Source organism: Labrus bergylta, chromosome 4, assembly GCF_963930695.1.
Source record: "Labrus bergylta chromosome 4, fLabBer1.1, whole genome shotgun sequence".
NCBI lineage: Eukaryota > Metazoa > Chordata > Actinopteri > Labriformes > Labridae > Labrus > Labrus bergylta.
The window spans coordinates 19,373,682-19,390,556 of NC_089198.1; the positions used below are offsets into that span (position 1 = coordinate 19,373,682).

General features: G+C 41.7%; 1 protein-coding gene across 1 annotated transcript; it reads right to left on the minus strand.

Annotated features, from left to right (window-relative positions):
- Positions 1-56: 56 nt before the first annotated feature.
- Positions 57-13,778, minus strand: LOC136179061 (receptor-type tyrosine-protein phosphatase beta-like). Its single transcript, XM_065953972.1, has 21 exons — positions 13,565-13,778; positions 13,210-13,476; positions 11,925-12,185; positions 10,381-10,638; positions 9,992-10,258; positions 9,201-9,464; positions 8,839-9,102; positions 8,438-8,695; positions 8,077-8,337; positions 7,076-7,333; positions 6,718-6,978; positions 5,996-6,253; positions 5,132-5,395; positions 4,787-5,050; positions 4,405-4,674; positions 2,998-3,258; positions 2,648-2,908; positions 2,225-2,515; positions 1,157-1,393; positions 965-1,018; positions 57-800 (listed from the first exon to the last, which is right to left on the minus strand). Exons 1-21 carry the CDS (start codon positions 13,761-13,763, stop codon positions 517-519), a joined length of 5,262 nt encoding a protein of 1,753 aa, XP_065810044.1. The 5' UTR covers positions 13,764-13,778; the 3' UTR covers positions 57-516.
- Between the last annotated feature and the right edge of the window lie 3,097 nt (positions 13,779-16,875).

Below are 16,875 nucleotides of genomic sequence, written 5' to 3' on the forward strand. Positions count from 1 at the left end.
CCAAATGAGTGACGAGAATCAGTCATTAAGTGGAGTCAGAGGCTGGAGGCAAACATTTGTTTTGATAGTTTTAATAGAACATAGTGTGAAAATAATCTTCCATATTAAATATACATTAAGAAATTACATGTACGGTAGTACATACTATTGACATGTAAATATTCCCTGACATAACCTTTAAGATCGCTAAAATATAAAATACAGAAAACTTGAGTAACCAAAATAAACCATGAAACCTGAACCCAAAGGAAACAAGTACCTCAAATAAGATTACAGTTTTAAACAAAAAGCATCAACATATTTCCTCGTCTTCATATCAAATAATTGCAGCACATGAACAGAATTTTAAATGCAAGTAACCAACGACGATACCAATGTTCTACCAGATTACAAGTTACTGTGAATCAGAATCAGAAATACTTTATTAATCCTGGTGGGAAATTTGGTAGCGGTAACCAGGAGACACTCTGCCATTTCAATCACATTTTAAAGGGAGGTGTATGCAGACTTGTTTTCTTAACGTACAAGCCCCTGTCCAGTGTGCACACACGCAGGCTCAGACTCTGGTCCGCTTGTCGCTGAGTTCTGGGCCGACAGCGTGAAACAGTAGGCTGAGTTTGGACTCAGATCATCGACAAAGATTCTCTCGCCGTACACAGTCAGCTCCTGAGGCCCGCTGGAGCTGCCTTGCTTCCTGATCAGTAGGCTGTAATAGGAAGCAGCCTGTACTTCAGACCACTCAATGAAATATGCTGTTGACGTCACTTGTTTGACCTCCATCAGGGGAGCCGAGAGGCCTCCTGTTGAGGAAAAACATCCCACTATTATGACTTTAAACAAGAGTTTAGTTAAGCACATATATTCACACAACAAAAATTAAACCACTTGGTAAAAAAGAATGAAAGTGACAAATTATTTGATAGCCAACTGTTGACATTTTGAAAACAACCATTCAGAAACGTACCATTATCTGACATTTCTTCCTTGAGATCTCTCCTTCTGCGTCCTTGTGTTAAAGCTAAAGAGAAAAAGCTTAAATAAGTCAAACAAAGCCTTCATTTTCATTCAAAATGATTTAATCCTAACTGGTGTGTATTTTAAAATGAGTTCTTTTTACAGCCCTAATACACACACACACACACACATTAGTTCTTACCATTCATGAGACTCTTTGCTTCACTTTCTCCTGCAGCGTTGCTTGCTGTGATCACCAGGTTATTGTAAGAACTGTTGGTCAGTGAACAGGACAGCCCTGCAGTGCTGCATCGCTGGATATTTGGTGTTACACTTCTGTCATACACTGTGTATATGGTGGCAAACACAGACACATTCCAAGAAACGGTAGCAAAGGTGCTGTTACCACTGTACACCAATCCTGATGGAGGACATGGAGCTGAGAGAAGAGAAATGATTAGTTTAAACATCTGAAAATTGTCAAATAGATAATATATCAATATATCATTTCAAATAACAACTCTCCTGAATTTGCAATGAAACACTGTTCACCCTTTAAAGCCCAATTAGCTGTCCTTGAATTGAAACTCGCATTCACCATAGAATATCTTTACATCATCGATTGACTCCTTACCTACAAAAACAGCCCATAAACTATCATCACAGTAAGAATTGTTTTAAGGTAGGATTAAACGAGACCACACAACCCACAAATATCTAGAGAAAAAACTTAAAACAAAAACTGCTGAGACACAAAACAACTAAAGAAAGATAAGACCACAAAGGAAAAATAAAAGACAGGACAGAGACATGGAGGGATCACAAAAAGCCAATGAAAAACTACAGAGACACAAAACAGCAAACACATGGAGTACAAAGAACTTAAATAAACCTAAACAAAGGGACACCAAACAAATACAAAGAGATCCAAAGCATAAACAGAATGATTTAAAGAAGTTATTAAAAGCCTAACAACTGACAAGAAGATCCAGAAAATACAAAATAAATGGTCCCAAAATGATCAAGAGAGACATAAAAAAAAAGTATAAATGGATACAAATAACTACAAACAGCCACTGACACATTATCACCACACAGTCACAATGCAGTTCATGTCAGGAAACAGGATCAGTGGACACCTTCGCTAAGCTTACTATAAATACAGTAAATACTATTACATGATAAAGATGTTTAAATACTCTATTGTTTGTAAAAGTGCAGAGCAGAATAAAAAGTTTAACCAGTAGCTGAAGTGCTGATTGTAGTCTACCTGTTGTTCCATTGAGTGGCACAGAGGGGTCACTGGTACCAGCAGCGACCCTGCTCTCCAAAGTAGCAGTATACAATGAACCACAGGGGAGGGGTATCTCAAAGTACGTCACGCTCGTCCAATAGGAGTAGAGCTCGAACTGAGCCTGGCTGTCTCCCAGCAGACTTCCCGTTAACTTCAGCAGGTACTCTGTGTTGTTGCATAAGGCCTGTGTCCAACTGAAGCGCATCACTTGGGCCTCCTGCACCATCGGCATCAGCTGCACCTCAACAGTGTCGGGAGGACAGGGAGCTAACAAAGAGAGAGAGGATATTTTTTTGTGTTAATACAAACATGGAAAATATATCAAGCCTCAAGGAAAGCAATCCAATTCAAGTCAAGTCAAGACATTTCATACACAAGGCAACACAATGTGCTTTGTACCTGCTCCGCTCTGCACCGGGTCAGCAAAGGAGCTGTTGCACGTCCCATCTGAAGCCTGAACAGAGAAATTGTAAACTGTTCCACAAACGAGATCCTGGATAGTACAGGTTGGAGTCCAGCTTTGACAGTACAGCATGTCTCCGTTTTCAGCCTGGGCACTTCCATGGTAGTATGCAGCATTATCTCTGGGTTGCCATGACAGCAAAGCAGACTGATTGGTACAGTTGAATGTGACTGAGAGACCATCAGGCTGGCAGGGTCCTAGACAGACAGAAAATGGTCTATTATGAAATCACTTGGATCATATGCTGTGGTACTCACCATTTTCTTCTCTACATTAAGACAAATACCTGTGGTGAGTGTGCTGTTTTCACTGGCTTTGCTGGTGCAGTTCTCATGGCTGGCCGTCACAGATACTGTATACTGCTGGTCACAGTGCAGTCCTGACAAGCTGCAGTTACTGACGGTGCTGTTGCAAGAATGCACATGTCCATCTACTCCTGTTGCCACCACATGGTACATTTCTGCAACAGGAGAGGGGCTCCAGGACACCAGTGCACTGTGGTCCTCACAGGAGGCATTAACCATCAGGTTCCTGGGTGGACATGGCTCTGTGAAGAGGGCAATAAAATCTTTACAGCAGATATTTCAGCAAGTATTTCTACGGAAGAGGATTAGGGCCACTGAAAAAAAAAAATTGGTTTTGACTTTAATCTCAGAATTCTGAGAAAAAAAAGTCAGAACTCTGAGATTAAAGTCAGAATCGTAATAAAAAAAAGAACCAAAAAAATGTTTTTCAGTGGCCCTAATCCTCTTCTGTATATTTCATCCTGAACAAATTAAGAGGTGTTAAGGGGAAATTCCCTCTCTTTTGGAACTGTTACAGTACAAAAAAAACCTTTTCAAAAACACCCCTAATAAGATATGGCTTCATTTTTAAAGACACAAACAACTTCTTCATGTTCGTTGCATGATTCCTCGAAATAAAGGAACTATCTACAACCCTTAAAACAGCTTATTTTAAAGTGGCAGTTTCTCTGTTTATTTCTTTAAATGGGTGTGGCTCTGTTGGGAAAGTTGTAATCATGTGACTTTCAACTGCTCAGAGGTTTGAATTAGAATCTGATGACAGTAGTTTTGGTCCTTTGATCACCGGTAATCAAATCTGATCTAACCACCCCCTTGCAGTTCTGAGTATGCAAATCTAGATGTAACTGTACCAACAGGTGTGTTGTAGCTTCTTTATTTAGCTTCTTAAGCTGCAAAGAAGCTGCAAACAGTGTTCAAGTTTTGAAGAATATAGGTTAGGCCACTTTTTCAATGATTTTTAAAAGACTGATCTAACCATTTTGGCAAACAAACTTTAAACAGACAATAGCTCACTGCACCTGCCCAAGAAATAGTCCTTGATATACGCCAACATTTAATCATACATCGTCAACAACTTTGGTAAGTTTTAGTTAACTATTTACATTTGGACGGAGCCAGAGTAGCTGATTCATTCTGTTTCTAGTCATCACGCATTGTGCACTTGCTTTGACTTCATATTTACTGGATAGATTTGAATTCTGGATTGATCTTGTATTTTTAGTCTCAGCAGGAAAGAAACATGACATATTGTTCCAAAATGTTACCTGTTCGATCCAATCAGACATGGTAACCTCTAACCTTACCATTCATGGCCCTTTAAGCAAGCATTTGAACACATGTAAGGTATTCCATGTTAGAAACTAACAAACAAAAGACAATGTATATACCCATGCTGACTCTGTACGGTGGACTCCTCATACTGCTGCACTGGTCTGATGAAGCAGACACAATGATGGTGTATTGGAGGTCACATCTTGCTCCATGGAGGTAGCAGCTGGTGCCGGTGTTGTTGCAGTGTAAGTAGGTATGGTCCCTGGCTTCTGCTGTGGCAGTATACACAGTGTTTCCCCCGCTGTCCTCCATCAGATCCCATATGACCAGGATGGAGGAATTGTGGCACTGAGGGACTGCTGTGATACCAGCAAGGGAGCAGGGGGCTGGTGGAAGAGATGGATGTAATTTAACAACACTGCAGCATGCATGGAGGTTTGGGTGTTGACATAGAATAGGAAATCCTGAGCATATTGGAAAAATTAATAAATCTGTTACCTGTCTGTAAGTCGATGATGGCACTGGGCTGGCTGCCACACTTGCTGTTTTTAGCAATAACACTGAAGTTATAAAGAATGCCACATCCCAGGTCTTCCACCTCACAGGTAGTGTTGGAGGAGGTGGTGCAGTTTGCTGTATAGCCCTCTTCACCTACAGCTGACACAGAGTAGCTGTCCGCCCCTGGAGCAGCGTCCCAGGATATCTGGGCAGAATTAGTCACACAGTCGAGGGTGCCTCTGATGCCCTGAGGCTGACAGGGAGCTAGAAAGTAAACAATTATGTGAGACTAGAACTGGATGGATAAATGTCTACAAACATGGATGATTTTAAGTGGATTCATACCTGACATGATGTTGTGGGTGTGACTGTGCTGGCTGCGACAGGAGCCTCTGATGGAGCTGACTTGAACACTGAATGCATTCCCACATGTCACGTTACTGATGGAGCATGCAGTGTCTGTAGTGTTACATGACTCATGGTTTCCTCCACTGTCAGCAATTACGGACACCAAATAGTGGTCCGCTTCTCTCATGGCATTCCAAGAAATATTCATGCTATTCGACCAACAGCTGACCTCGGCACTCACATTCTCTGGCGGACATGGAGCTGGGAACAAAGAGATGCTTTGATAACTCAGATCAAGATTTGAGTTGAAAAGTTTTGTCATAAGAATATCGATTGTGGAGCACTTGGAATCAGTGTCCCACAATTGAACTATTGGTCAGGTGTATTTTTAAGATTTGTATGCACTTTTTAATATTAAAATAAGACAATAAAAACAGGTGTTACGGCTGTGTGTTTCCTTGTACTGTTTGTCCCTTCTCCCTTTCTGTCCTCCAGCCCAGGTGAAGCCACTAATTGCACAACGAGGTACACCTGGCCTCAGTGCTTAAAAGGCCAGTGCTGGCTGCGGGAAAAGAGGCATTTGGAGTTGGGACTGCTGTGCTGCTCAGTCAGGGATTGTTTGTTTGTTGTGTTTTGTTTCTAAGTTGATCTTTGTTATTGTTTAGTTTCTCATGTTTTCTCTTCTTTTTGACTTGGGTAAGGTGTTTTAGAGTTTTTATTGGGTCAATCTGTGGATTGTTGTTAGCCCCATAGGGCCGCCTTATGGTGGGGCGTAACACAGGTGTAAAGAAAATGTTTGGCATGCCCTTTACAAAACGATAAAACTGCAACTGTGTAGTGAAGTGTTTGTATTTCTATTACCTGAGTTGAACATCACCGCCTGGCTGGGGATACTTGAGCAATTGTCGTCCATAGCCGCCACCTGAGCTGTGTAACGGCTGCCACATGTAAGGTTGCCAAGGCTACAGCTGAGGTCAGAGCTCAGACAGCTGACGTTGTTATGTCTACCGATGGCTGTCACTGAGTACTTTACGGCACCACGGCTGGCGGACCAGGACATGACAGCAGTGTTGTTTTCACAGTCCATCAGCACTGCCACATTAGTGGGGACACATGGCACTGCAGAGAGCAGCCAGACAACAAGGAAGGTTAGTCGAAATTAGAGGAGAGCATGATGGGTAAAATATTAATGAAAACAGTCAATGTGTCTTAACATGTGTCTTATTTAAAAAAATAACCATTTATATGTGGTAAATCGATCCCTGATAAATATGTAATTAAATTCCAGCTAGTAACAAAGCAGAAATAGGATAATGCTTTTTTTCGGCTTTCAGAAAAGTTGCCCATGTCAAATTGTTTGGTTAAATTTACATTCTTTTATGGTTTTTATTCAGTGTGTTCCAACAATCGGCTTTTTGTGCCTTTTTAATAAATAGGGCAGTGGATAGAGTCAGAATTCAGGGAGGAATAGAGTGGCAGGGGAATGACATGCAGGAAAAGGAGCCACAGGTCGGATTTGAATTAAAGAGGATTATAGCCTCCGTATATGGGGCTTGAACCATTAACCACTTTTTTAAACCTACCTGACTGCAGCGTCGTGTTCTCTCTGGAGGTGACGTTACACTGCTGGTTGGAGGCTGTGACAGAAACCGAGTAGTACTGCCCACAGGTCAGGCCGGTGACGCTGCATTCATTAGTGTCTGACATGCATATTATGGAGATGCCAGTGTCAGTCTGCATGGTGGTTGTGTAGTAGTCTGACCCATTACTGGCCTGCCAGGTTGCCATGACGATGCCTGAAAGACAGTCCTGCACAGTCGAGACTCCTGCAGGTGGACACGGCCCTAAGAGAAAAGACACAAAAGTCGGATTTAGACCTGATTGAGCCTTTGCTTCCTCTGTAATAATTGTACTTAAACATGTTGGATGTGCATAACCTACACGTCTGTACAAGTCCTGCTGTAGTTGAGCTTCCAGGACAGTGCTGGCTGTGAGATGTGACTGTGAGGCTGTAGTTTTGTCCACAGGAGAACTCAGAGAAGTGAGCCGTGGTGTCATTAGTGGTGAGTGCGATTGTTTTGTTTTCCCCCTCAGCTGACACCAGGTACAGATTTGTCCCATTACTGGCATCCCAGCTCAGAGAAACAACTTTCATATCACAATCCACAGTTGGAGACAAATTCTGGGGCACGCAGGGATCTGGACGGAAACAGAAATGATGGATTTGTTATCACAGAGTGTGGTTATTTAGGCCTGCCCAAGAGATGTGCTCACTCTCTCTCAGCTGGGCATGCTGCAAACATCAGTACATTTATGTCTATGATCTATTGTCAACTGGATGACCTTCAGATATGTATGTATATATGTAATACTTTAGTTAAATAAACTATTATTTGAATGAGTAACTCTGTGTGGCCTTCCTCCTTTGTTACCTGCCATGAGCCAGGTGGTAACAAGAGGTATACAGCCACATCTAGGGTTTAGTACAGCAGTAGATTCATATGATTCTATAAATGTATGCGCGTGTACATTTTGTTTTCAACTCTTTGTTGAACTAAAATATGCACTTGGTAGTATTGCAGTGAAAATACAAAAGGTATGTCAATTTCTATAAGGACAATTTGTATTCTGCAGACGCATTGAATTGTATACATGCCTTTAGAAATGTTGGCATTTTTGCATGTAAAATGGACCTTTGTGAACTAATGGAAAAACTTGATTTAGGGCAGGGATTAATTGAAAAGAATGACTTGAAAGTGTACTATTTAAATATAATTATTAGTACATTTTAAACGTCTTTTTCAATATATTTTATTCAAATTTTAGCTTTGTAAAAACTAAACATTGTGCTTTTGTTCACTTTATAGAAATGACTCCAAATGACATACCAGTGAGTTGTTAACAATCTACTTGTAATACATTTCAAATCACACATAACATACCCATATGGATGACTGTGCTGTTGCTGGGCAGACTGGTGCAGTTGTCACCCTTAGCTCTCACTAGGACAGTGTACTCCTCTCCACAGTGCAGGTCATTCCAGGTGCAGGAGGTGGTGTTGGTAAGACACTTGTGGGTGTGGCCATCAAGCCCTGTTGCTATGGCGACATAGGTTTCAGCGCCATCACTCGGCCCCCAGCTGACAGAGCCCATGTTGGACTCACACTGAACATAGGTTGTAACATGGCGGGGAATACATGGAGCTGGAGAGAGAGGTTGGAGGTGAATACACTCAAATAACAATTAAGGGGCATGGAAGAAATTGTGTGTGTGTGTATTTTGCCATAAGACACTACATTATACCTGATTTGAAGAATGCAGGGCTGCTGGGGATGCTGTCACACTCACTGCCTTGTCCTTTTACAGTGACATTGTAGTCCTGTCCACATGGTAAAGCAGCTAACAGCTGATTCTGGGTTGTATTGAAGGTTTCTACATAACCAAGGCTTCCTGTGGCTGTTATTAAGTAATTCACAACACCACGTACTTGACGCCAGAAGATCTGAACCTCCTCACTCTGACAGAGTCCCTGAGCAGACATGATCACAGGCGGACAAGGCTCTAAGAAGAGCAAAGAAAGGAAAAACATGAGTACAAGTCAGAGTGTGCCGGTATTTAACTTCAAATCAAAAAACAGCAGGGAACAAAAAACACTAGTGGTACTTTGTTTGAAGTCATTTGAAAACATTTGGCCTCTGCAGTACCTGTTTGGATGAACACAGTACTGCTGGCAGTGCTCGAGCAGCCTTGACTGTGTGCTGTCGCAGTAAAGTTGTACATTTCTCCACAGTCCAAACTGGAAAACTGACAGGTAGAGTTTGTAGAGTTACAGTGCTGGACCTCTCCTCCTGATGCCTTGATTGCACTCGCCACATACAGTTCAACATCTGATCTCTCCTCCCAGGACAGGACTGCGGTGCGGGAGCCACACTGGAGATTTACAGCTACATGCTTAGGAGGACAAGGACCTAAGAGACGCGTGAAAGCATGAAGATTAAATAATAAACAAATCAAACCAAGACCAACAGTTGCAACTTATGAGGTATGCTATAAGCATTCAACTTACGAGTGGTGAGGTTGAAGTGCATGGGCGCTGTGAGGCTGCACTGTGTGTTGCTGCCCGTGAGGCTGAGGTTGTAGGTTTCCCCACAGCTTAAACCCGTCACGTTGCATATGTTCTGCTGAGTTGCACACAGAGTCTGAAGATTTCCATCGACCACGGCGGTCAGGGAAAAGTTAGCTGTCCCGTATGTTGAGTTCCAGGACACAACAGCAGCTCCATCATAGCTACAGTCGACCTCTCCCTCCACCTCTCTGGGCAGACATGGAGCTGAGGAAAGAGTAGGAGCAAGCTTATACATGAAAATACAAAATGAAGCGAATAGTACGGAAGCCCTAAGTGGACATGCATGCACACACTTTATTTACTATAGTATCCTTTAATAAGTATTTCCTTGTTGCTCTCGAGATTTCTTTTATTTATCTCGTATCCCAGAGTTGCAAAAGCACGCAAAAAGAAACCATAAAAACAGGCATAACGTATCTCATTGGTGTGGGAGATAGTAACATGGCATGTTGTGGTCTGCTCTATCACAGAGACCAGCATATTCTTTTGTTTTCTAGATTACAAGAAAATGATCTTGTTACCATGAGAAAACAAGCTCTGTTATCTCAAGACATGAAGGCAATGAGATGAATTAAACAATTTTAACCGAAAAAACAGGTTCGTTGTACCGGGATAACGGGAGAAATAAGTCAATATTTGAGAAAATTACCGAAAATAACTTATCAAGGGATGCCTATCCACTTAGGCCTTCCATAGACAAGTACCAGTAAGTCATATAAGTTTGTGTTTACCTGATGTAAGAGACACCACTGCACTGTGGGAGCTATTATACTGATGTCCCAATGCCTTCACCCAGACATTGTACACGGTGCCACACATCAGTGCAGAGACACTGCAGACAGTATCTGTTTCTGAGCCGGCACAGGAAGTAAAGTGACCATTTTGATTGTTAAAGTAGGCAACATAACCCACAGCCAGGTCACTTTGCTGCCAGGAAACAGTTGCAGAAAGTTGTTCACACGCCATGTTGGCTTGAACATTGGTGGGTGGGCAGGGTTCTGAGTGAAGAAAGACAAAACAAAACATTTTAAAAGTGATATTGACATACTCATACAGTACAAAGCAATACCCATGTTGTAGTGAAATAGTTTACACATTTCATTCTAGTCACGTGGCGAACCTGTCATGAGGCGGTACTGTTGAGACGTCTCTGTGTTGTTGCAGGCCAGGTTTTGCGCCGACACAGTCAAGTTGTAGAGCTGACTACACTGCAGGCCATTCAGGCGGCAGCTGGTGTAGGTGGAGTTACAGGTGACTGTCGAGCCTTGGTCAGTCACAGCCTGGACAGAGTAGGAGATGGCACCTTTTGCTGCTTCCCACATCACCTGGGCTGAGCTCACATTGTAGTGGACAGAGAGATTCATGGGAGTACAGGGCTCTGGAGGGAGACAGTAGATATATTAAATATCATTTTACATGTATATGTGAAACATGAGATGGTTTTACTCTTGGCATTCCTTTGGTTGTTAAATTGACCATATTCACACACCATAGGAGCCATTTCCTTTGACATCATGTCCATTAATTGAAGCTCAAATTATGTTATAGATGTACTGTTCTGTTGTACATCCCATTACAGGGAACTGCAACTGACTTCCAGATGAATCAGTTATGAAAGAAAGTGTGATAATCGAAATAGGAGGTGAAAAGGACAACAATTCAGTCAAAAACTAAATATATTTTAAACCATTGACGAAGATTGGATGACAAAAATTGCTTAAAAAAGCTATTTCCTGGCTCACAGCTAATACCTTTAGCTTGGAAGTGGCTGAAAACTTAAAATGACTTCGTTAAAAGTGTGAGAAACTGTAGGAAAGGTATTTACTGATCAACTTTTATAAAGATCAAGTATTTAATATCCTATCATCTACTATCAGACAAAAGCTGATGTTAGCATTTTTCTAGCTTTTAGCCAACAACTTTAACTTGGTAGTGGCTTAATGCTAAAATGAATTTGTGTTTAAGGAAAGTGTAGTTAAGTTAAGTGTTGTTTGAAACAATAGAAAAGGCATGAACAAAATTAACTTTCATACAGACAAAAGTGTTGATACCCGTTTGTTACTTTTAGACAAAAGCTAATGTCACAATTAAACTTCCATGATAAGAATTGTTAGCCATGTATTTATGCCTTGCCTATACAGTACATACATTACTATCAACTTGTAACCTTGGCTAGTAGCTGAATGCTAACATTAGCTTTTGTCTTGGTAGCCAAATAGTTATCAGATTAGTTTTTTTTCCTTTTTAACTTGTAATAAGTCCCAGTGTCACTCTTGCTTTTTTATTATTTATTTTGTTTTCAGTTGCTAGATTGGAAATGGTCAATTGATATAGTTAGTAAACATTTGTAAGTGTATAGGCCTACGTTTTTTTGTTTTTCTTGCAAAAATAAACATGTTTACAGCCCAGTCCAAAAAACGATGGCCGCCATCCAAAAGTTAGCTTCAGAAACCAAAAGGTGACGTCAGACTACATCCATGTTTTACAGTCTATGCGTACAACAAAAAAGCCACAGCACTACATCATCATGATTTGGTATGTGACCTTCAAACTCTGCGTGATTTCCTAAGAATATAGCTGCTGTGTGATTATAGTGAACTGTTCTGCTTCTGTGAACAAAATCACCAAAATTCAACAGAGGACACACAGGTGAACTTACTGTACCTGTTGTGAGGTATCCTGTCATTTGAGCAGTGTTGTTGCAAGTATCTCCCAGAGCCTTCACAGAGACATTGTACTCCTCTCCACACTTCAGTGAGCTCAGCTCACAGTGGGTGTAGTTGGTGGTGCAGCTGGTGCTGTGGCCTGATGAGGCTGTAAGTTCAGTAACATAGGACTCGGTTCCAACGCTGGGCTGCCAGGATATGGTAGCAGAGTGTGCCTCACAATCCATAATAGCTTCAATGCTGCTTGTCTGGCAAGGTCCTACAGGGTTAAAATGAATATTAAGCTCCATCTTCCATATCCTAAAACAGTAAACATTTGAGCTTCTTACATTATTTAGCCCAAACTTTAGAGATGAAGAACAAACACCAATGCACAAATTAAAACTGGCTTTTATGTGTTGACCTGGATATGGCTCCACATGCTGAATAAACAGCTCTATACCGTATACATTTATTTTCAAAAGCCTTTAGACAACGTTTAACCTCAAAATAAATAAATATTTTTTTTACCACCTTATTCTGATAGTCTCTGGATTAGAGAAACAACCCCACTTAAAAGGTGCCAGTTGCACATCTCTTCTTAACTTTGCCAGTTTAACTTCACGAGAAGCAATGTTGGTCTGTCAGTCCAACGATCCACCACTTTGGTCAGGATTTTAATATCCAAGCAAACATTCATGGTCCCCAGAGGATGAACCAGGGACTGTATAACTTGTTGGTATGCACAACTGCCCCCTCAGATTGAAGCCAAAATATTAAGAGCTCCCCCTGCTGACTGTCTGCTGTATAGTTCATAAACTCCATGTTAACAGATGGGACATCGGTCAAACGATAAAATGAAAATACATGTCAAATAAGTTTTTCTGAAACACTGTGAAGTTTAGTTGTTGCTAAAAAGAGTGGATGTCACATCACGATTGACAGCTGTGTTAAGAAATGTTTAACAGGTTAACAGAAAAAGGAAGGGGGGGGGCGCAATAATTTGGTCTGATGTGAGCTGTACAAACCTATGGGAACATTTTTGTACAATGAGAGGAGATATTCATCATCTATATTACTACACAGTTGATGGCATGAACCATAATAACTAGCAAACCCATGACATGTTCTTAATTGCCATGTTAAGGTTGATCATTTAAGTGTAATTTTGAGTGAAATTTCTCAACCTTTGGATTCATAATCAATACACTTGCTCATGTTACAGTCAAAACAAATAATGGTAACTTTGTTGATGTATGTAATTTGTGTAAATCAACATGATGATTATCCATTGTGTGTTTTACCTGATGTAAAAGAGACCACCGTGCTGTCAGAGCTGTTGTACTGCCCTCCCAGTGCCTTGACCCAGACACTGTACAAGGTCCCACACATCAGTCCTGAGACAACACATTGGTTTTCTGTGTATGAAGCAACACAGGAAGAGTAGTGGTCGTTATAGTTGTCAAAGTAAGCAACATAACCCACAGCGAGGTTGCTCTTCTGCCAGGAAACAGTTGCAGAAAGTTGCTCACACTCCATATTGGCTTGAACATTGGTGGGTGGGCAGGGCTCTGAATTAAAAGAAAGACATTTGAAAATGAAAAAAATGTACACAAATGTGGTTTTAATACAAGTTTTTTTCTTGATCAGGTCACTAACCTGTCATGAGATGATGAGTTTCAGAAATAACACTGTCACAGACTTGGTTTCTTGCCACCATAGTCAAGTTGTAGAGCTGACTACACTGCAGGCCATTCAGGCGGCAGCTGGTGTTGGTGGAGTTACAGGTGACTGTCAGGCCTTGGTCGGTCACAGCCTGGACAGAGTAGGAGATGGCACCTTTTGTTGCTTCCCACATCACCCGGGCTGAGCTCGCATTGTAGTGGACAGAGAGATTCATGGGCGCACAGGGCTCTGGATGGAGAGAAACATTTTTAATTTCTGTTTTAAATTTTTGATCTCCATTTCTTTACATTATGACTAAAAGGTGAGGCACTGTCATAACTTTCTGTGCTGTGATTTCCACTGTAACCGATTTTTTCAGTGTAGTCGACCCTTTGTCTCTTTACTGGTTTGATTTGAAACCCTCAGATTTGAGTTACGACTAAAAGGTTATAGTCATACGCACCTGTAGTTAGTCTGGCAGGAGAACTAGCAGGACCGGGACAGCCAGAATTCATTGCCTCCACAACAACAGAGTACTCCTGTCCACAGAGCAGGTTGTTGAGGTAACAGGATGTGTCCATCTCACTGCAGGAGGCGTTGTGCCCATCAACAGAGGTTGCCTGGACACTGTAGGCCGAGGCTGCAGCTGCGCTACTCCAGCTGACCATCGCTTTGTGTGAGGTACAGTTCAGCGAGGTCGACACATTGGAGGGAGGACATGGAGCTAGTAAAGGAGAAGGAAACAGTTAAAGAAACCATTGGAAAATACAACATACAACAAAATAAATAGTTTAATGTTTTGGGAAATACACTTATTTGATATAATGTTGAGAGCTATATACAAATATACAGCTCAACCCAGCGTTAGCTTAGCTCAAAGGGTGGAAACTGAGAAGCTGCTGGCTTCTCTAAAGACAATACAATACTTAAGAGGAAAAACTTAACAGATTCATAGTGGGACATTTTGGATTATGCTCATTGGCTTTCCCCTCATAAAGCTTTCGAGAGCTAACTGAGCGAATTGGCACCACTAACAAGTCTTTAAACCAAATGTAAGATACAACCAGCATACAGTTAGCATAACTTGGTACAAGGTGTGGACATGAGGAACCTGCTAGAGCAGTTTACACATTTATATAAAATGCTGAAGAGGAAAATAAACATGGCTTGTTGTGCAATCATTTCCTAATGTGTTGTGGATTGCTTATGATTGACCCCCTGTTTGATGTTTTTGTGCTAGGCTAAGTTCACCATGCCAGCAGTAACTTTGCATGTGCTGTACCAACATACTAGTGGTATGAATCTTCCTAGCTCATTTTCTACATAATAAAAGCAAACATATTTATTTTTATTTTTACCAGTGAGCTTCTCTATGGGTGTGCTCATCTCGCTCATGCACACATCGGTGTGTGCCATCACTGTGAAGGTGTATAGTTGACCACAGCTCAGGTCTAGGAAGGAGCAGCAGCTCTCAGTAGAGTCACAGGTTGAGTTTACACCTGAATCAGATGCTGCTTTAACAGTGTAGTTCTGTGTTGTGCCGCTCTGTTTCCATTTTACTGACACCTCATTGCTGCTACAGTTCTGGTCAACTGAGGTGTTCTCAGGTTTACATGGAGCTGGAGGTGGAGAAAACAAGCAATCACATTATTACGCACAAAACACAGCTTTATTTTACAATGATTTAGAATGCACATGAAAGAGCTGCACTAACCAGACTGAACCTTGTAGTCAGAGCCTGCAATCATTTCACATTTGATGGAGGAAGAGGTGACCGCCACCTCGTAGAGCTTTCCACACTCCAGATCATGAATGAAGCAGTAGTTGGATGTTGAGTTGCAGGAGGTTCTGTGTCCGTCAGTGCCGATGGCCCAGGCGATGTAATCGTCAGAGCCTGGGGTCTGTGTCCAACTCACATTCATCACATTAGTGTTGCACTCTAACTCAGCTAAGACATTCTTTGGGAGACAGGGAGCTGTGGGAGAGAATTTAACAGGTAAGATAATACATTGACATTCTGGAATATAAAATAAAATATAAGTACTTAAACTACGAAATATATTGGTCAAATAAACACTATGCTTCAGCTTGTACAGATTTGAACCCTGTCCATACATCTTACCAGATTCAAAACTAATGTCGGAATTTTTGGTGCTGTTGCAACTTTCTGTGGAGGCCACCAGTGACGCTGAGTAGGACCAACCACAGTGAAGTTTTACGGTGCAGGAGGTGTCATTGGATGAGCAGGATGCTACATGGCCGTGAGCTCCTCTAACCTCAACAGTGTAGAAACCTGCTCCTTTAGTCTCATCCCAGGAGAAATTCCCTTTGTTTGTCCCACAATCCACACGGGCAGAGAAGTTGGTTGGTTGACAAGGGGCTGAATGAGGGGAACCGGAGGTTGTGATCAGTTTGTACTTCTTTAAACAAATAAAACATGAATGTTTTTTTTTTTTTTCATAAAAAGCATCCTACCTGTGCTTATTTCGGTGGGTGAACTGTAGCTACTGCGACAGTTTCCCTCCTGTGCTGCCATGTGGAAAGCATATCTGTGTCCACACAGCAGGTTTGTCAACATGTGTGAGGTATTAGAGGTAGTGAGCACTGTAGGAGGCAGTGGGCTTCCTATCATCTCAGTTTTTAAAGTGTAGGAAACCCCTGACACTGGACTCTGGTCCCACATGAGGGCCAGTGTGTTGGTGTCACAATTGACTTGGCCTGTCAAATTAGTGGGTGGACACAGAGCTAGGGTAATGGAGAAAAGGTAAAGGTAAGAGCCTCACGTAACAAATACTAAATCACTGATATTTTTGATATTCATTGCGATTAAATACAACCTAAGAACATAAACCTAACGACTACAGTTTTTTCTCACCGGTTCTCAGCTCCACAGTTGAACTGGGCTCGCTCCAGCAGCCTCTGTCCACAGTGACAACAGTGACATTATACTTCTCCCCGCAGTGGAGGTCGGTGAAATTGCATGAGTTTGAATAGTTTGATCTGCAGGTGTGTGTGTGCCCATCGTCTGCAGTTGCTGTTGCTATGATCATGTCGGCCCCAAGTACATGAGACCAAGAGACGGTGCTGTCGTCACACGATGGAGACACGCTGATGTTACTGGGAGCACATAGACCTGTAGAGAAAAAAAAAGGTTTAAGGTCGTCACTTTGAATGAATTTGAAGGATTTTTTTCACAAGTAGAAGACTTCAATATTTCCTGCACCTGCTTTAAAGACGTAAGCTACACTGGGGTTTCCTGTGCATGTCTTCGAGTAAGGTGTGACTGTGATGCTGTAGGTTTCACT

Coding starts and splice junctions, on each gene's coding strand:
- LOC136179061 (XM_065953972.1), bottom strand. CDS start 13,763: ATGTGGGAAGCAACAAAAGGTGCCATCTCCTACTCTGTCCAGGCTGTG. Junction 12,186..13,209: donor GGTGGTCTCTTTTACATCAG/GTAAAACACACA, acceptor TTAACCCTGTAG/GACCTTGCCAGACAAGCAGC. Junction 6,254..6,717: donor GAACACGACGCTGCAGTCAG/GTAGGTTTAAAA, acceptor TGCTCTCTGCAG/TGCCATGTGTCCCCACTAAT.